Source organism: Labeo rohita, chromosome 1, assembly GCF_022985175.1.
Source record: "Labeo rohita strain BAU-BD-2019 chromosome 1, IGBB_LRoh.1.0, whole genome shotgun sequence".
Lineage (NCBI taxonomy): Eukaryota > Metazoa > Chordata > Actinopteri > Cypriniformes > Cyprinidae > Labeo > Labeo rohita.
In genome coordinates, this window is record NC_066869.1 from 16,845,153 (window position 1) to 16,866,836 (window position 21,684).

General features: G+C 31.8%; 1 protein-coding gene across 2 annotated transcripts in view; it reads left to right on the forward strand.

The window, feature by feature from the left end:
* The first annotated feature begins 11,741 nt into the window (after positions 1-11,741).
* The window catches only part of jag1a (jagged canonical Notch ligand 1a), a 33,171-nt gene continuing 23,228 nt past the window's right edge, over positions 11,742-21,684 (forward strand). For both annotated transcript variants that reach the window (XM_051116924.1, XM_051116932.1), the window contains exons 1-5: positions 11,742-12,043; positions 12,315-12,623; positions 18,105-18,162; positions 19,751-20,008; positions 21,116-21,176. In XM_051116924.1, coding sequence (XP_050972881.1) covers positions 11,972-12,043; positions 12,315-12,623; positions 18,105-18,162; positions 19,751-20,008; positions 21,116-21,176 — 758 coding nt within the window. In that variant the 5' untranslated portion in view covers positions 11,742-11,971. The remainder of the gene's footprint in view (positions 12,044-12,314; positions 12,624-18,104; positions 18,163-19,750; positions 20,009-21,115; positions 21,177-21,684) is intronic.

Here is a 21,684-nt window from a genome sequence, read left to right on the forward strand (position 1 = left end):
ATTCATGTTTGTCACAGCTGTTCGCTCTCCTCGTTCTGTCATATGGCAATCACTGATCCATCCACACAGATAGATAGATAGAAAGATGGATAGATGGATGGATGGATGGATTGACTGATAGATGGATGGATGGATGGATGGATAGACAGATAGATAGAATGATAGATGGATGAATGGTTACACTGATGGATGGATGGATGGATGGATGGATGGATTGACTGATGGATGGATGAATGGATGGATGGATGGATGGATTGACTGATAGATGGATGGATGGATGGATGGATAGATAGACTGATAGATGGATGAATGGATGGATGGATGGATGGATTGACTGATAGATGGATGGATGGATGGATGGATAGATAGACTGATAGATGGATGAATGGATGGATGGATGGATGGATTGACTGATAGATGGATGGATGGATGGATGGATAGATAGATAGATAGATAGATAGATAGATAGATAGATAGATAGATAGAATGATAGATGGATGAATGGATGGATGGATGGATGGATTGACTGATGGATGGATGGATGGATGGATGGATGGATGGATGGATTGATGGATGGATGGATGGATTGACTGATGGATGGATGGATGGATAGATAGATAGACTGATAGATGGATGGATGGATGGATGGATTGACTGATAGATGGATGGATGGATGGATGGATAGATAGACTGATAGATGGATGAATGGATGGATGGATGGATGGATTGACTGATAGATGGATGGATGGATGGATGGATGGATAGATAGATAGATAGATAGAATGATAGATGGATGAATGGATGGATGGATGGATGGATTGACTGATGGATGGATGGATGGATGGATGGATGGATGGATTGATGGATGGATGGATGGATTGACTGATAGATGGATGAATGGATGGATGGATAGATAGATAGACTGATAGATGGATGAATGGATGGATGGATAGATAGATAGACTGATAGATGGATGAATGGATGGATGGATAGATAGACTGATAGATGGATGAATGGATGGATGGATGGATGGATTGACTGATCGATGGATGGATGGATAGATGGATGGATGGATAGATAGACTGATAGATGGATGAATGGATGGATGGATGGATAGATAGACTGATAGATGGATGAATGGATGGATGGATGGATGGATGGATGGATGGATGGATGGATGGATTGACTGATAGATGGATGGATGGATGGATGGATAGATAGATAGATAGATAGAATGATAGATGGATGAATGGTTACACTGATGGATGGATGGATGGATGGATTGACTGATGGATGGATGGATAGACTAATAGATGGATGGATGGATGGATTGACTAATGGATGGATGGATGGATAGACTGATAGATGATGGATGGATAGACTGATAGATGGATGAATGGATGGATGATAGATGGATGGATGATGGATGGGTGGATGGATGATGGATGGTTACGCTGATGGATGGATGGTTTGACTGATGGATGGATGGATGGATGGATGGATAGACTGATACTGATAGATGGATAGATTCTTTGGTGAAACCTACACTGTTTTGTTATCAATAATTTGTTAAATTTTGTTGCTGTGTGTTTATTTTTGAAACTAGACATAGAGTGTATATTCAGAACTCAACTCAGGAGCCTTTAGACACTCTGCTTCACATTAGCTATTTTGAAATCACTGTAAATCATGGCTTTTGGGGGCTTATTTCATTAGTCTCCCTTTTCAGAGGAGATGCCCGGTGAACAGGGAAAATTATTGGAACTTTGGCTCTCTTATAGTTATGAACAAACGTTCTTCCAGTAAGCATAATAAAAAAGACATTTTAAATGTTGGAAGAACATATTTTTGTTGGCTAGGTGGAGATTATTTGCATAGCTAAACTCTTTATGTAAACATATTACATGCATTTTTTGTCAGTTTGTGCTTGGTTGTACTGTATTCCCCTGTCTCTGTCTCCTGTCCAGATGTGCTTGTTGAACCTGCTGCAGCGCTGGCTCTGTTTTCAGAGTGTGAAATGTTTTCCTGACACATCAGGGATGGAGGAATTCAACTCCCTCACAAGCATGTACAGGCTAGATCTCCTCTCCACACACACACAGCAGACACTTGAGGCTATACTGGTGAAGATCTTTTTAAAATGCAGTGGTTTTCATACTCAGCTAATGATTTTTGCTGTGTTCCTCACACAAACCTTGCCGACACTAGTAGATCTGAAGCAAGACATGAGTCAAATAATGAGATCCAGCTCACAAACCAGTGGTTGAGGACATTTAAGGCCTCACAAATTTAACAAAACAGATGCACACATGCAATAACATGCTCATTTTCTGATTCTGTTGACCATTCGCCTACTAATGTTTTGCGACTGTCCTGCAAGTGTTGTGGCGAGTGCATCACAGCGTTCTCGTTCTTTTATTTGCTCATTACTGTGTAATCAGGAAAAGCTGGTGGACGCGTCCCACCGAGCGCAGCTGCACGGCCCGCGGTGCGGGGTCTCGGCTCGAGCTGGTCCCGTGTACCGCTTCGCTGGGAACGGATGGGAGTTTTACACCAAAACATCTTAAAACAAAACGTGGCCTTCGCCGCATGATGTCTTTTTACCAGGTCACAGATCCAGCGAAGTCTCATGGGAACGACACCTGTTGTGAAACGGACAGCAAACTCACGGCCAAAAGAGATGGCTGTTGTTATCTGCCTAATGAACACGATTAAGATAAGGACTGTTCCAGCATATAACTAAGATATGCTTCAACATTTTTTAGAGTTTTGATATTCAGTATATGACTCAATATTTATTAATAAGATCAAATGAAATGCTTAACTTCCCCAGCTCTCACTAATTTAACACAAGGAAGAATGATATTTAATCACTTTTATTCATGCACAGATATAACAATATATATTAATAAACAGCAATATTTACAATATTTCTCATATGCAAATGTAATATATGTACATTAATAAATTAAATTTCCATATATTAAATATATTGTCACAGGAAGTTAAAAAATATATAAAACCTAATTTGACATTGGAACAATTATATTTAAAATATTTTTTATTTTATTTTATTTTATTTTATTTTATTTTTAACTAGCCCAAAGAAAAAGTCATGTATCGGTGACAGAGTAATTAATAAATATTAATTTATTATATATTATAAGGTTTTGTCCTATTTATTATAAGATTTTTCAGAAACTTTTATTTTATTTTTTTTATTTTATTTTATTTTATTTTATTTTATTTTATTTTTATTTTTGACTAGCTCACGATTTTATTTTATTATTTTTTTTGTCCTAGTCCTTTACCACTTTAAATCTTTTATTATTATTATTATTATTATTATTATTTAAATATATCAATTAATATTAATGTACTTAAAATTACAATTAAATTAATTTTAATTTTAAATAGATTTTTTTTTTTTGTATTTTTATTTTATTTTTGACTAGCCCAGGATTTTATTTTTTTATTTTTTTTTTTTTTCCCTAGTCCTTTACCACTTTAAATCTTTTATTATTATTATTATTATTATTTATTTATTTATTTTTACAATTTATTCTCTTTTTGCTCAAGATTAATATAATGGGATTTTGGATGAAGGAACAGGTTACATGACATTTTCAGAGTTTTTTTATTTGTTTGTTTGTGCACAATTCATCTATGCATGTTATTCCAATTTAAATTTTTTAATATTATTTAATTATTTAAATATATCAATTGGTAAATTAATGTACTATCTGAAATCTGCATTACATTTAAGTAAAAAAAATAATTATAATTATAATATTATTTTACTCATTTGCCCATTTTTTGTTCCAACTTTAAATTATTTTATTTAATTTTTCAAATATATCAATTAATATTAATGTACTACCTGAAATCTAATTTTAATTTGAAATAGAATTTTTGTATTTTATTTTTACCACTTTATATCTTTTTTAATTTATTCTTTTATTTTATTTTATTTTATTTTTGACTAGACCAAAGAAAAAGTCATGTATCTGTCCTATTTTCAGAAGATATTTTCAGAAACTTTTATTTTATTTTATTTTATTTTATTTCATTTTATGTTTTTTTTATGGACTACCTTAAAGAAAACATCATGTATCTGTGACCCAGGTCATATTAAAGTCAGAGTAATTACTGTCAGTCACTTACAGCACATCAGCTCTTTAGTAAAGATGAGGAGGAGTTTACATTTTTCAGATCAGTTAGTAGATTATAATCACACACACACCCTTGAGATCCCACACATACTCTTCCATTGACTCTTTATCTGTGATTACACCAGCGAGCTCATAAGGACAAACGGATCATGAAGACACTATTTAATTTAACACTACTTCATTCACTTCTGTAATCTGGGTGGAACTTGATTTATCCATCAGGAATTGTTAAAAGGTAGAAAGGTGGTTTTTATGTGTGGTATCTGTGGAAATGCATGAATGAATTATATTTCCAAGCCGTGTTTTTGTCTCTTTTTTTTGTTGTTGTTGTTGTTCTTGGGAATCTTATCTGCTTATCTTTTATAAAGGTATGTGTGAGAATATATTTTCTGAAACACAAACTCATCACTTCAGTGCAATCGATTACACAGCGCAGCTATAAATAGAAAACTGTAGAAGCTGCAACACTTTATCATTGAAGACAACGACAACATCTGGCTCACCTCGCAGACATCTGAAATGTGTTTGTCATATGGTCCAGTTGAAAGTATTTACAGTGTCTGGCTTGTGTCGAGCTATTTAATCTGCAGAAAACAAAGAAGGGATTGCAATTAGCTGCGTTTTCCCTTCAAACAAACTCCAAAGCTTTCCTCACTCAAACATTGACAATCATTTTTCTTTGGCCCAACATGAGGAAGACTGGCCATTTCCATCAGGTGCTGGACAATCCAGATGCCCTCAGTATACATATAGTTATACATATAGTTTATTATTTCAGAACTGATGAAACTCAACCATGTTCATTTACTTCAAAAATGTACGGTACTTTAGAGTACAACTTGCCATGTAATCCACTCCTGACACCATTTTTTCATATTATTTATCCTGAAAAAGAGTTAGAAAATTAAAAGAAAAAGACCTGAAGTGTTAAAGTTCTAGGAACTTATATAAAAAAAATGCATGTAATTAAATTATTAAATTTAATTTTAAAAATTTAATTAAATGTAAAGAAAAAGTCATGTATCTGTGACTTAGGTCATATTCCAGTCAGAGTAATTCATAAATATTTATTTATTATATATTAGAAGGTTTTGTCCTATTTATTTTATTTTATTTTATTTTATTTTATTTTATTTTATTTTATTTTATTTTATTTTTCACTAGCCCAAAGAAAAAGTCTTGTATCTGTGACTCAGGTCATATTCCAGTCAGATTAATTACTAAATATTAATTTATTATATATTAGAAGGTTTTGTCCTATTTTATTTTATTTTATTTTATTTTTGACTAGCTCAAAGAAAACATTATGTATCTGTGACTCAGGTCATATTCCAGTCAGAGTAAATATTAATTTTTAATTTCTGATAGTACAAGTAATTTCCTAAATAATATATTTAATAAATATTAATTTATTATAAATTATAAGGATTTGTCCTATTCATTATAAGGTATTTTCAGAAATTTAATTTAATTTAATTTAATTTAATTTAATTTAATTTAATTTAATTTAATTTAGTTTAGTTTTTAATTTATTTTTAAGATGTTTGATAGTACATTTCATTTACAAAATAACTGATTTAATAATATTAATTTATTATATATTATAAAGAATTGTCCTATTTATTGTAAGGTATTGTCAGTAATTTAATTTAATTATTTAAGATTTCTAATAGTAGTTTTAATTGACCAAATAAAATATTAAATACATATTAATTTATTACATATTTTAAGGTTTTATCCTACTTATTATATGATATTTATAGAAATGTAATTCAGTAATTAATTTAGTTTTTAATTTAATTTAAGATTTCCGACAGTACATTTAATTTAACAAACAATATATTTAATAAATATTAATTTATTATATATTAGAAGGTTTTGTGCTATTTATTATAAGATAATTTCAGAAATGTAATTTAATTTGATCATTTTATTCAGTTTTTACTTTAATTTAAAATTTCTGATAGTACATTTAATTTACCAAATGATAAATTGAATAAATGTTATTTTTTTATATTTTATAAGATTTTGTCCTATTTATTATAAGATAGTTTCAGAATTGAATTGAATTGAATTGAATATTATTTATAAATATTTATATATATTTAATAATTTAATTTAATTCAATTTAAAATTTCTGATAATACATTTAATTTAACAAATAATATTTTTAATAAATATTAATTTATTATGTATTCTAAGGTTTTGTCCTATTTATTATAAGATATTTTCAGAATTTAATTTAATATAATTTATACATATATATAATTTTTCTTTTTTTATATTTTAATATTTAATTTTAGCTGTCTGATAGTATATTTAATTTATCAATAAATATATTTAAAGATTTTTTATTTTATATTATTTTTTTAATCCTATTTGCAAATATGTTTTTCTTGTTTTAAGCATGTTTTAAGGATTTTTAGATATTTTACTAACAAAATCTTTAAGGAATTCACTGGGTGTCTGTGAGTAATCTGAAGGACAGATGAGGCATTGCAGATCTAATATGTAACAATAGTTGCTCATTAACTGTTCGTTTTTTTCTCACTGAAGTGTTTCGCAACGATGCTCCTGCAGGGAAATGACACGCAGGTCAGAGCAAGAAAGCAGAGGAGAGGCTGTGGGAACTTCAGCTCGTACACCAACACATACACACGCTAACGTGATATTACTGTAAAATATCCCAGTTATGAGTGATCAATCTCCAGGAACCAAGTCAAAGGTAAACAAATGAATAAACAAACATGCAAATAGACAAACAACACAAACTGATAAAGTTTTTCTCACGCTTGTGGAGAAATCCTTGTCGTCGGTCATGCATGAATAAATAAGACGTGAAGATACAGGAAAGTAAAACTGCATGCCTTGTGAAGCATAAGCAGAAAGCGTCAGATACTGGCTGCTTGACAGCGTATCGCTGCCTGTGGCTACAGGCCTACTGGGATGCTAATAGCACTTTTGGTAAAGCACAGTTGAGCTGCTATGATGTCATTGTGTTTATGAGTTCTGAGGAATTGGGAGAGTCTGAGAATCCTTGATAAAATACTTGATAGACAAGTGGATTTGTTTGATTAGTTTAGTTTTGTCAACGCACTGCCGTATCACACACAAAGGAATATGAAAGATGAGCGGGCAACAGATTTTAAAACAGATTTCCAAAGATTTCAACGTGTAAATAAACGGGATTCACAATTTTGCTTCCAAATGTACTGTATTTTAAAGTGAAACACATATGGAGTCTCTAAATTGAAGAAGATATAAAGTGGTAAAGGTCTAGGAATATTAAAATAAAATAAATACAAAAATTCTATTTCAATTTAAAGTTAGATTTCAGGTAGTACATTAATATTAATCGATATATTTAAATAATTAAATAAAATAAATAATTTTAATTTGGAACAAAAATGGGTAAATTATTAAAAAAATAAAATTGGAATAACATGCATAGATGGATTGTGCACAAACAAACCACTTTTAAAAAATCTGCAAATGTCATGTAACCTGTTCCTTCATCCAAAATCCCATTACATTAAGCAAAAGAGCAAAGAGAGAATAAACTGTACATAATAATAATAATAATAATAATATAAAAAGACTTAAAGTGGTAAAGGACTAGAAACATAAAATAAAATAAAATAAAAATTATATGCATAGATGAATTGTGCACAAACAAACAAACAAATAAAAAATCGGCAAGTGTCATGTAACCTATTCCTTCATTCAAAATCCCATTATATTATATCGTAAACAAAGAGAGAATAAATAAATAAATAAATAAATAAAATAACAAAGACTTAAAAGACTAGGAAATAAAATAAAATAATAAAAAATAATATAATAAAATAAAATAACATACAAAAATTCTATTTTAAATTAAAGTTAGATTTCAGGTAGTACATTAATATTAATTGATATATTTAAATAATTAAATAAAATAAACAATTTCAATTTGGAACAAATAAAAATAAATAAAGCAAATAAATAAAATAAAATTAAAATTATTATTATTTCTTAATTGAATGTAATGTAGATTTCAGATAGTACATTAATTTACCAATTGATATATTTAAATAATTAAATAATATTTAAAAAATTAAAACTGGAATAACATACATAGATGAGTGCACAAACAAACAAATAAAAAAAATCAGCAAATGTCATGTAACCAAATCCCATTATATTATATCTTGAACAAAGAGAGAATAAATTGTAATAGTAATAATAATAATAATAATAATAATAAAGACTTAAAGGTGGTAAAGGATTAGGAACATAAAATAAAATAAAATAAAATAAAATTAAATAAAATTAAATAAAATTAAAAATTAAAATAAAATAAAACCAAAATAAAATAGAATAGAATAAATAAAAAGTATATGCATAGATCAATTGTGCAAACAAACTACAAACGCGAACAAACAAACGAATAAAAAAAATCGGCAAATGTCATGTAACCTGTTCCTTCATCCAAAATTCCATTATATTAAACTTGAAAAAAAAAAAAAAAAAAAAAAAACTTAAAGTGTTAAAGGTCTAGGAAAATATAAAATAAAATAAAATAAAATAAAATAAAATAAAATAAAATAAAATAAAATTAAATAAAATTAAATAAAATTAAATAAAATTAAATTACTGATATATATATATATATATATATATATTTTTTTTTTTTTTTTTAATTACAAATAATTGTTGACATTAAAATGTAAAAAAAAATCTAATTCCAGTCCTGGAAAATGTACAGAACAGCTAATTTTTGATAAGTTTCAGCTAATAATTGATTAGTTGGGACCCATAAGTTTGTTTTTTAAAGAAATGAATACTTTAATTACATTGAACAAATGTGACATAAAATCATTTATAATGTTACAAAATATTTCTGTTTCTAATAAATGTTGTTCTTTCAACTTCCTATTCATCATTCATGGTTTTTACAAAAATATTAAGCAGCAAATCAGGATATTAGAATGATTTGTGAAGAATCATGTGACACTGAAGACTGGAGTAATGATGCTGAAAATTCAGCCTTGCATCAAAAGAATAAATTAGGTTTAATGTATATTCAAATAGAAAAAAAATGTTTTAAATTGAAAAAAAAATTCAGATTTTTTTAACACATGTGGATGAATCATACCTGCTCTCTTTCTTACCTTGTCAATCTACTGCAGTTGATTCCACCTAGAAGAGGCTGAGGGGGCGTGTCCTACAGGGAGGGGTGGGTGGAGCCGTTTAGGCCTGTGCCATAATCTATGCATGACAGCACTTTAAGGAGACTGAGACCCAGCTGCTCTAATTTAGAAATAAAGACCCCCACCTTTATCAGCCCCTCCTTCCTCCAGCTCTATTTCACAGGAGATCCCCCTCCTGATCCCCCTTTCTTCTCCATCCCCCTCATTCCTGTCATGTTCTTTTCATTCGGGACTCCTCTAACACGGACTGGGAGATGATTAACCGCTTCACGTTTAGCTTTGAAAAGAGCAGTTTGTCGTTCCAAGACAGAGCCGTCTCCGACCAGCTGCCATTACAGCCATGAAAAGACTGAGGCTGTTTCTGTGCCCAAAACAATGGAGAAGTAGCAGGGGTCCTGTGTTGTGATATTCAGGATTCTTGCTCATGAATAATATATGCATATTAACAGGACTGTCACAATGGCAACTTGTGCCGAAACGTGTAGCGAATGAAGCTCATTAGAATGCAATCAAGTGAAGTAGTGAAAATGCAATAAGGCAGAGACACCAGGAAAGAAGGTCAGAGAGCGATGCCTAATGCGATTCCACTGACATTCTTTGGCATGCTCACGCTCAGATAATGTCTATGCAGGCTCATGGGAAAAAACTGACATTGATCGTGTGTGAGCTGTCTGAGATGAACAAATATAGACAGGATAGACTTCACTTTTAATTTCATGTGAATGTACATGACCGTATAAAGGGAAGTTGTGCAATCCGTGCAATGGATTGTCCTGTTGTGACTTATTGCTAAAACAATGAAACATAAATGTATTTTTTAGTGGAAAACAAAAAACATGGTTGTAAGAAATTATGTGACATATTGTAGTAAATGCAAATTACCTGACTAAGTTTCAGTCTTGTCATTATATTTTAATTAGTTTTATTATACATTTATTTATTTATGGTACTTTTGCACAATTACAATTTATTTATGGTACTTTTGCACAATTACTCTATGCTTGTTATTTCAATTTTAAATCAATTATATTATTTCATGATTTAAATATATAATTTGGTAAAAATAATGTATCTGAAATCTAACTTTTATTTTTAAATTAAAGATAATTTTATTTTATTGTTCCTTGACATTTACCACTTTTTAATTTATTCTCTCTTTTTTTCAGGATACATATAATTATGGATGAAGGAAAAGTTACATGACATGTGCCCGTTTTGTTTGTTTGTGCACAGTTCAGCATGTTATTTGAATTTTAAATAATTTTAAATAACTATTTACTTAAATATATCAATTGGTAAATTAAAGTACTTTCTGAAATCTAACTTTAATTTAAAATAAAAAAAAATAAATAAAATTATACATGTAACTATTTCATTTTATTTCAAATTGAATCTGGAAAAATTGAATATGGTATTATTATTTATTATTTTACTAATATTTAGATATTTTATAACTGAACCCTGATACACTTTATTATTTTATTTAACATTTAACCGGTTTTATTATCTATTTTATTTATTTTACATACAAAATTATTGTTTTATTAATATTTAGATATTGTATTTTCTTTAATCCTGATACTCTTTATTATTTTTTTAATTTTATTTTAACTATTTTAATATATATTTATTATATTGTAAACTTAATATATAAAATGAGTAATATTTATTGTTTTACATAATTTGATTTCATTTTATAATTGACTTATGATAGCCTTTTATTTTATGTTATCTTACAATTTAATCCTGATACACTATTATTTTATTTAACATTTAACTGGTTTTATTATATATTTTATTTATTTTACATATATATATATATTATTATTTGATTAATATTTAGATTTTTAAAATCCTGATACTCCATTATTTGTTTAACTGAATTAAATATATATTTATTATTATATTGTACATTTAATATATAAAATTAGTATTATTTATTGTTTTACTTAATTTGATTTCATTTTACAATTGACTTATGATAGCTTTTTATTTTCTTTTCTTTTATAATTGAATCCTGATACACTTTATTATTATTGTTTTACTATCTATTTATAATTATATGGTAGTCTTGCACATATAAACAATTATTTATTTGACATATAAAATGATCATTTTATTAATATTTAAATATTTTCTTTTCTAAAATGTACAATACATTATCACTTTAATTAACTGAGCCCTGACACAATACAATATTTATTAATTTTTAACTTTTTTTAATGCGTAAAATAATCAGGCCGCAAAAATTGCTTTAGAAAACAAGGTGGATGTTATGATTTCCACCATATCCCCGCCCACTCATGAATATGGAATCATCGCCTAAGCCGGCCCCGCCCCTCCTCCGTGAACGCGCTGTATAGATGGAGCGCTCGCCTGGCCGCATTCGCAGCTTTTCCTCTCCAGCCCGTGGGCATTGTTGTAAAAACAGAAGGACAATACAAGAATAGAGTGGTGGATAATAGAGCCTCAAAAGGGGCATCAGGGAATCTGTCCTCTATTGGATCTGAGCGGCTCTATCCTCGTGCATGAGGCACTATATGAGAGCCGTGTGTCGGCTGAACTTCTAGTTTCACAGCGAACGGTCCCGACAGACACAGACGAGGCATGATTCTCAGACGGACTCCAAGTTTCGCGGTGCTGGCCCTTCATGTGCTTTTACGGTGCCTCTGGATGCGGGTACGTGCGTTTTGGCTTTTCATAATGTGACATGACAACTGTTTATGTGATGCTATCTGAATATTTTACACAGGTAACCTGATGTGGCTCTCATATAGACGTTTTTTTTTTCTTGGTGTCTTTTGCTCAAAACATTGGAGTTTGAATGGCTTTTAAAAACTTTTGATTCTTTTATATACTAGATTTTGGCACTTAAATTCAAATGAATAGATAGGGAGATGTCCCATATGACAAATACTGTACTCATTGTTTTTCGTATTTTTTGTTCCAGGTGTGTGAGGCATCCGGGCATTTCGAGATGCAGGTTTTATCCATGCAGAACTTGAACGGGGAGCTCCAGAGCGGTGCGTGCTGTGACGGCGGACGCGTCGCGGCGGACCGCACTTGCACGGCGGACGAGTGCGATACATTTTTCCGCGTGTGTTTGAAGGAGTATCAGTCGCGGGTGTCTTCGGGGGGCCCGTGCAGCTACGGAAGCGGATCTACTCCCGTTATCGGTGGGAATACTTTTTCTCTCAAGCCCCTCGACAACGCGAACGACAAATCCCGGATCGTGCTACCCTTCAGTTTCGCCTGGCCGGTGAGTTGAAAAGGCTGTTTTGTTAACAAAGCCTTTGGCAAATCATAATCTGATTAAACTAGTCTGCTAAACATAGGATTACGAGAGTCTGGGGCTAGTTGTCACACGCTTTATTTGTGCAAGTAGGTTTGTATATAGACTAATCAAAACTACAGAAAAAAAAAAAAAAATCAGTTTTGTGACAACTTGCCCCGGTGTCACCTACATACCATTTTCCATGATGCTTCCAGCGTCTCGTTCTGTTTGTAAACACGCAGTCGACATTTCTCAGGATTCTGCTAAGATGTTGGTTTGTGAACGCCACACCGGTTCTGTCCCGTGCCATGGCATTTCTGTATGATGACGCTCAGGTTGGACAGGGGTTTTGTTACCCCACCCTACCGGCACAGTCCGCCTGTATCCTCTCAAAATAGCAGGACAATGCGCTATAAAACACCTGAGTTTATCTCCAGCATCTACTGATGGACATTCAGAGGGTGTTTTACACACAATGGCCACAGGAAACTGCTCTTAGATATCCAGTCAGACCACTGTTGATCATTTAAAGGGGGGTTATCTCATTATCTCTAGTTCTCTAAATGAAACCTAGTGAGCTTCCTACTTAGGCAGCAGTTTTGGGCATCATAGATGCCCTGCTAGATTGCCTTTTGCTGATAACTAGGTACACTTGATTGACAGAAATGTAATTTTAGAATTGAATCATGATAGCATTTTATTTTATTTTAATCCTGTTTTTATGTAACATTATGTAACTGGTTTTATTATCTATTTATTGTTTTATGGTAATTTTGTACATGTAAAATTATTATTTTATTAATATTTAGATATTTTATTTTTTTTTATAATTGAATACTGATTATTTAACTGATTTTGTTATATATTTATTATTATATTGTAGTCTACATATACATTTAATATATAACATTTTTATTATTTATTGTTTTATTTTTATTTAATTTTAGAATTGAATTATGATAGCCTTTATTTTTCAGTTAACATTTAACTAATTGTATTATATACTTATTATTACATGGTAGTTTTGTACATATAAATTTAACGTATAAAATTATTTTTATTTATTGTTTTAATAAGTTGTTTTTCATTTTAGGATTGAATCATGAGTTATTAAACATTTAACTTATTTTATTACATATGTATTATTATATGGTAGGCTTGTACATATAAAATTATTTATTTAACACAAACACATTTTTACATAATTATTCATTATTATTTTATTTTCATTTTTGTTTTATTTTAAAATTGAATCCCAATACCCATATTTATTTAATTTTTAAATTTATTTTATTAGATTTTTAGTACAATTTAACATCTAAAATTTACAGTCTGTTTTATTTTATTATTTATTATTTTATTTTGTATCATTTTATAGCATTTGTTTATTTTAACACCCATTCTACAAAATATTCACTTAAAATTCACAAAAATGTTTTATATAACATAGTTATTGATAATTTCAAAACAGCCAAATATCAGCCAATTATTCATTCAGGCTGATGCTGATGCTTATTGGTCAATGAATGCATTTTGCTTGTGATAGACTAACTTTTAGGCTATTTTAAGATTATCACCATTTGCTGATAACCAGGCTTGATTGACAGAAGTGTAAGTTCATCTTTAGTTAGTTCCCAAACTTGTCAGTGAATAATACACATTTTTGGGTGTATATGAGTCAAGATTATGCAAAATAAGTGTGGATTTTTTGTGTACATTACATTTAATATATTGACCATATTTGATATTTGATTGAAGTCAATATTATGTAAAATAAATATGAATTTAATTGCAGAAGTTATTAATTAAATATTAAATAGTGTGATAGGCCTGTATGAGCTTTATATCAACCACCAGCTATCCTGCTCTCTAAGGTCAGGTCAGTCGCCACAACTTTTTTTTTGAGCATCGCCTGAGGTAGATCTGATAGTGTCATCTATTTTTCTCCATTCTGAATCTGAATGGTGCAATTGTTTTTGCTGTAGCCCATGTTTACTTTCACTACTCATAAGGCCGAGCCGTCAGTACGAGGTCAAAGCAAGTCAGTCTGATAGTCCAATTAGGTTCCAGTTTCCGTGGCAGCGGCGCTCAAACATCTCACCCCCTGCCCACGTCGATCAGAGCGGTCTAGACCTGCCCCGCAGCCGCTCTGAATGGAGATTAATTAGACATTGTCATCTTGCATGCTTTCTTTTCCCTCACAAGTCTACCTAGCAATTGAACTCCGCGCAGCCTGCGGTACTGGATTGTGGGATGGCGGTTTAACAAAAACCGGGTTTACAAAGAAACACGGGGGGTCTTTGCATAAGTGTGTGTGTGTGCGTTCTGATCTGTTTGTTGTTAGTTTTCGCATCATCAGCAGCGGTCAGATGAAAATGCACGGTGTGTGTATGGATGTTTCAGACGGAGTCTTGGTAACCAGCTTCATGCTGTTAGTGAACTTGGAAAAGATGAAGACTAGAGATTTAAGTTTGATCATATTGTAGATATTTCATGCTTCACTCTTAAAAAATCTTTAACGGTTCTGTAAATTCAGCTAGAAACAACATTTGCACTGTATAGGGTTGTTGAGTTTTTGGTTCATTGGAGATGAGACATTTAATAGGCTTTCAGATCCATATATTGGTTTAAGGAATCTCTACATCATTTTCATTTATGTGAAATAAATATTGTGCCTGCTGAAGGCCTCTATGTTCTTAAAAATAAAGGTTCTGTTTTGGCATCGATGGTTCCATTTAGAACCTTGAACATCGTTTGAACCACTAAAGGTTCTAAATAGTGGAAAAGGTTTCTTCAGATTATTTAAATGTTCTTCACACTAAGGAAAACATGGTTATTTTGAGAACTGATTGCTGAAATGTTCTTTGGGGAACCCAAAATGGTTCTTTTATAACATTGCTGTGAGTGTAGGTTGTAAAACCCTTTTGGGCACCTTTCCTTTTACCTTTTTTACAAGTTCACTTGGATGGTGTGGATCTGATTAGAGCTGGCTGATATGTTCACAATATATTTCCAATGATTTTGTTGGTAACATAAAGTAACATCTGCTGTGTTTGATTCAGTTCTGTGAATCAAACTGTCTGTTTCAATTAATCTTTTGTAATATATTAATTTTTTAATATATTAAAGGTTTTGTAAACAATATGTGGGTATTTATTTTTATATAAATGGAAATGATCAAGTATCATTCTTAACTTTGTTCAAATAGTGAATGACAAGCCTTAATTATTTTCTAGAGCTAGATTTGTAGTTGTGGATCAAACAGATTGATTGAAATAAATGTAATTTTAAGCAATTTCAGAGCAAATACACTACCAGTCAAAAGTTTTTAAACAGTAAGTTTTTTTTTTTTTTTGTGGTAAGTTTCTTCTGCTCAGTAAGCCTGCATTTATTTGGTCCAAAATACAGCAAAAGCAGTAATATTGTCAAATATTTTTACTATTTAAAATAACTGCTTTCTATGTGAATATATTTTAAAATGTAATTTATTCCTGCGATCAAAGCTGAATTTTCAGCATCATCAACTTTAGATTTCAATGTCACATGATCCTTCAGAAATCATTCTAGTATACTGATTTGCTGTTCAAGAAACATTTTTATTATTACTATCATTATTTAAAACAGTTGAGTAGCAAATCAGAATGCTAGAATGATTTCTGAAGGATCATGTTACTGGAGTAATTATGCTAAAAATTCAGCTTTGAAATCAGACAAATAAATTACGTTTTAAAATATATTCAGATAGAAAGTTATTTTAAATAGTAAAAATATTTCAAAATTTTCCTCTTTTTACTGTACTTTGGATTAAATAAATGCAGGTTTGGTGAGCAGAAGAAACTTCTTTCAAAAACATAAAAAATCTGTTGACTGGTAGCATACATAAATATTGTGATCTAAATATTGAATACAGTCAAACAAACATCTCTGTCAGTGTGACGTGAGTTCAGTCTGAGATGTTCTTCATGTCTTTCTCACACTGTCTCTAGTTCAAATCACTGTGGTGTCACTTGCAGATGAATCCTGTAGCCCTTCTGTGTCGTTCTGTGCGTGAGTTTGAACTCTAAATGGCCTGCGGTCCATGCTGCACTCACTCGTCTGACTTCACCCTTATTTGTGTGTGTGTGGATGGATGGATTAAAGCTCATAAAGGCCCGTAGATCCCTCAGACTGCAGAGGCAGGAAGAGCCAGCATTATCGGAGTGTGTGTGTGTGAGGTCATCTCAGAGAGCACTGATGGAGTAAATGCTTCTGCTGTCAGTTCTCAGAATCAGCTCGTATTCTGAGAATATTTCTCAGGCTGTTTCTGTCAGCTTCATGCTTTTCCTTTACTTCGAACATCTCAGTGAGAGTTTTTCTCACACATTTTTTCACTCTCCTGTCTGTCCTGTTACTTATCTTCAGTCGATGAAGAGCCAGATAGTGAAAGTAGTTCAGTGATGTCTCCTGATAAAGCACAGAGTAATCAATCATTACAGTGTGTTTTGTTTTTAATGGCTGCCATCACAGGATTTTAAAATAGATTCAAACAGTTATTTTGAGTGTAGGGCTGTAAAACGATTAATAGCAATTAATCACATACAAAATAAAAGTTTGAGTTTGCCTAATATATGTGCGTGCACTGTGTGTAATGATTATGTATATATAAATACAAACACATTTATGCATATATTTAAGAATTTTTTTATATTATTTGCATAATATATAAATAAAAATATTTTGTACATAAATAATATATTTCTCTTAAATATATACATTAATTTATGTGTATTTATATATACATAAATATTACTCAAAGTACACACACATATGTTCGGCAAATTCAAACTTTTATTTTGTATGCGATTAATCGTGATTAATCAGTATCAGACAGTATGATAAAAATGAGAAACATTTAAAACTTTCAGAAGCATTCAAAAATTTTACGGACTCTTTTGAATTGTAGTGTAATTTTTTTTTTTTGTAAACTTTAAAGCATACTTTTAAATGTCTCATTTTTATTCTTTTTAACTGTCAACAATCTTAAACTTAAATTAAGGATTAGAATTTCAAATTTCACAGTTTAGCATTTATAGAATGTTTTGAAATAGAACACGCAGTGATGTCAGTGTATTATTTGCATATTGAATTGTGATTGGTTTAGCCTTTCCTTCATATTTTTAACCATTTGTCTCTAAAATTAGTAACCTTTTGGCGTAAAATTATGTGATGAGCGCATTACTTATTGGTTTTGACCTTTTTTAGCCAACTATATAACTTAAAATAGCAGAATTTGAAACTCAAATGTTCAAAGAAGACATAAAAACTCACACAAAATCACCAAATGTGAGATTTACTGACAGCGCTGTACTGGACTGATAGGGCGAGTGACATTTCTGTCAACTTACCTGTACCACTGGATGATTGTGAATGGATATAAGATGTTTGTGGTATGTATTAGTGATTTCATGCATTTCTTCTTTCTTTCAGAGGTCGTATACGTTGATTGTGGAGGCTTTGGACTTCAATAATGACTCGAGCACTGGCAGTGAGTATCTCTGTCTCTCACACACACACTTCATACTGTATCTTTGATGAGAGTACAGTGAGAAAGTGACAATGAGAGAAAGTATTTTGTGGAGGCAGCATGCAGCTTGTGTGTATTTCTGTGCGTGTGTGTTGTGGAAGGTTGGCAAACACTTCCTGTTACTAAACCGCTGCCTGCACCTGCTTGCATTCATCAGTCTTTTAAACACATTGTTATAAGCGTGAGACAAATTTACACACACGCAGCAGTGAGAAAGTTTAAAGTTTGGGGCATTACTTGCAATAGAATCAAGGGTGTAATATGTATAATCTATTTTTATTATTTATCCCGTTCAGATCTAAGAAGTGAGCGCACGAGTGTGTGCCAAATCTGAACAGGAGTGCAAATATTGACTTGTACTTAACAGCAACATGTCAAGTAGCCATGTGGGTCCAGCTTCTGTAGCGCGGCATTCATTAACACACACACACAGAGTCTCACATTAGTAAATGCGACAGCGGTGAATATAACCAATCAAATAACTGCTTTACTGATGTTTAAAGCAGTAAATACATTCTTAGGCTGTATTCACAAACAGTAATACTCAGACTAATTCCAGTTAAACGTTTTTAATGATTTTTAATGTTTTTTAAAGAAGTCTCTTCTGCTCAGCAAGACTGCATTCATTTAATCCAAAGTACAGCAAAAACAGTAAAATTTTGAAATATTTTTACTATTTACTATATTTTACTGCTTGGTGAGCAGAAGGGACTTCTTTAAAAAACATTACAAATCTTACTGTTCAAAAACTTTTGACTGGTAATGTATATACAATTTTTATTTTAGATTTTTATTATATTTCATATATTATATTTGTTTATGCATGCTAGACGAAATCGAAAACAACACTTTTCACTCTAGCACTACGGTGTAATGTTTACAGCATCATGCTGGTGTCTGAAGGCCCGTCTCGCTCTCAGGTAAACAGCGAGGAGAGGTAACAGTGAGATCTCAGCTTTGGCAGCCTCCTCTATTTCTGAAGGACAGGTTTGGGTCAAGACAGTTAGTTCTCCTAAACCACGAGCCACACACACTTCACACACTCCTCTGACAATTTGCAGCCCTTCGGCCAAATACCTCACCGCTGTGCTGGATTCTGGCCTGCCCTGAAAAAATTACTACGATATTCCTCTGCCCAGTAGTAAACAAAGACTATAGTATTCGGCTCTTAAAGGGACAGTTCACCCAAAATGAAATATCTGTGATTTTTTTGAAACGCAAAATGAGATATTAGGCAGAATATCTGAGCTGCTCTATTTCATACATCAAAAGAAGATGGTGATTTCAATATAGGTTTATTTTTTCATGTGTCATAAGCATCATATGGCTTGGAATATGGGTAAAAAATCATAAAAAGGGAACGTTTATGATACTTTTATTGTGCTTTTTGTCCATTTCACTTTAAAGCCAGTACACAAATCCGCTTGTTGCAATCAGACTTTGTGTGCATGTCAAGGTTGAGTAACCTGGGATTATTTTAGACAGAGATGTAATTAAACCACAGCTGCCCACTAAGGTGTCCATTTGTCTCTGTCTCTCACTCCTGTAGGCATTAATGGACAAGTCATAGAGAAAGCGGTCCAGTCAGGCATGATCAACCCAAACCGTCAATGGCAGGTTTTGAAACACAACGGCCCCGTAGCTCAGTTTCAGTACCAGATTCGGGTGACCTGCGATGAGCACTACTTTGGCTTCGGCTGCAATAAGTTCTGTCGGCCCAGAGATGACTTCTTCGGCCACTATACCTGCGATCACAATGGCAACAAGACCTGCTTGGAGGGATGGGCTGGCCCAGAATGCAACACTGGTAAGGGGTGGGACCTTTGTCAGGTTTACAGTGCTGTTGTGCATGAATTTATGGAGGTAAAATACTTCAGATTTCATTTTTATAAAAAGACTGAGATCGGTAAGATGTTTTAATGTTGCAGAAAACGTCTCTTCTGCTTACAAGGCTGCATTTATTTGATCAAAAATACAGTAAAATCTGTAATATTCTTCAGAAATCAGTCTAATATGCTGATTTGGTGCTCAAGAAACATGTTTATTAGCATTAAAAACTGTTGTGCTGCATTTTTTAGTATTATTTAATGAATAGCTTTAAAAATAATTGTTCAAAAGTACAGCATTTATTTGAAAAATAAATCTTTTGTTACATTATTAATGTGTTTGTGGTCCCTTTTATAAATTTAATGCATTGCAGATTAAATATATACATTTCTAAAAAAGTAAAATAAAATCTTACTGACCTCTTTTGAACAGTAGTGTATGTAATATGAAATATAAAAAAAAAAAAATGACACAAGTACTCCCAGAAATTAATATAAAAATAAAATAAAATAAAAGTTAAGTAAAAAACATTTTAAAAGTCATGTGCATTGGTGCAATGAATATATATTTTTATAATGTTTTAAAATATCTCAAATAATAGAAAAATAAAAATGAAATATTTTTGAGTCATAAATTAAATAAAATAAAAAATAAAATGGAACAGTCATTGAAACTCATTGTTCAAAAAGTGTGGGAATGAGATTTAGGCTTGGTCAGACTGGACTCGGCTCAGCTCTCTATCGTTGACCTCATAGGGATGTTGTTATATGAGATTGTCACTATCACAACAAAGCTTTGGCTCACACACACAGAGCAACCCGTCTGCCAACTAGTGTGTGTTAGTGTTTGATACGGTGTTGGTTTGCGACAGTATTAGAGTGGATTTTATCTCTGTAATAGTGTTTATTCCCTCATTCATTCCCGCATGAAGAAACACGAGTGGAGGGGAGGAGAAATGACATCATGCTGGCAGAGTGTGTGTGATGTTCAGAGCGGCTGGAGTGGCGTGATGAGAGAGAACTGCTGAGATCACACAGATGGAGCTGATAACAGTAACCATGTTCCTCTTTCTCTCTTGTTTTCTTAGCCATCTGTAAGCAGGGCTGCAGCACTGAGCATGGCTCCTGTAAAGTGCCAGGAGACTGCAGGTAACACATATCATTTATTTATACAGAAAGTGGATTTAATGACTCTTTTCCTAAACCAAGTGAGCTGACTTCTGTCAAAATGGACAGCTCCCTTTTAAGGTAGCATGCTAGGAAAAAAAAAATCTTAACATGTCTCTTTCCAAGTTTAATTTTAAAGGATTAGTTCACTTCTAGAATAATTTCCTGATAATTTACTCACCCCCATGTCATCCAAGATGTTCACGTCTTTCTTTCTACATTTGCAAAGAATTTTTTTTTTAAAACATTCCAGGATTTTTCTCCATACCATGGACTATAATGTGAAGCAATGGGTTGAAGGTCCAAATTGCAGTGCTTCAAATTTATATACTTTTTAACCACAAATGCTCATCTTGCACTAGGTCAATTTACTACTGTCGACCCAGTGTTTAAATTGCGAACGTGCAAAGAAAGTCAAACACCCTTTACAAAAAAAAATGTTGGGTGATTCTGAAGTTGGAGGACATAATGAGGTGGAGTTTTTCACTCT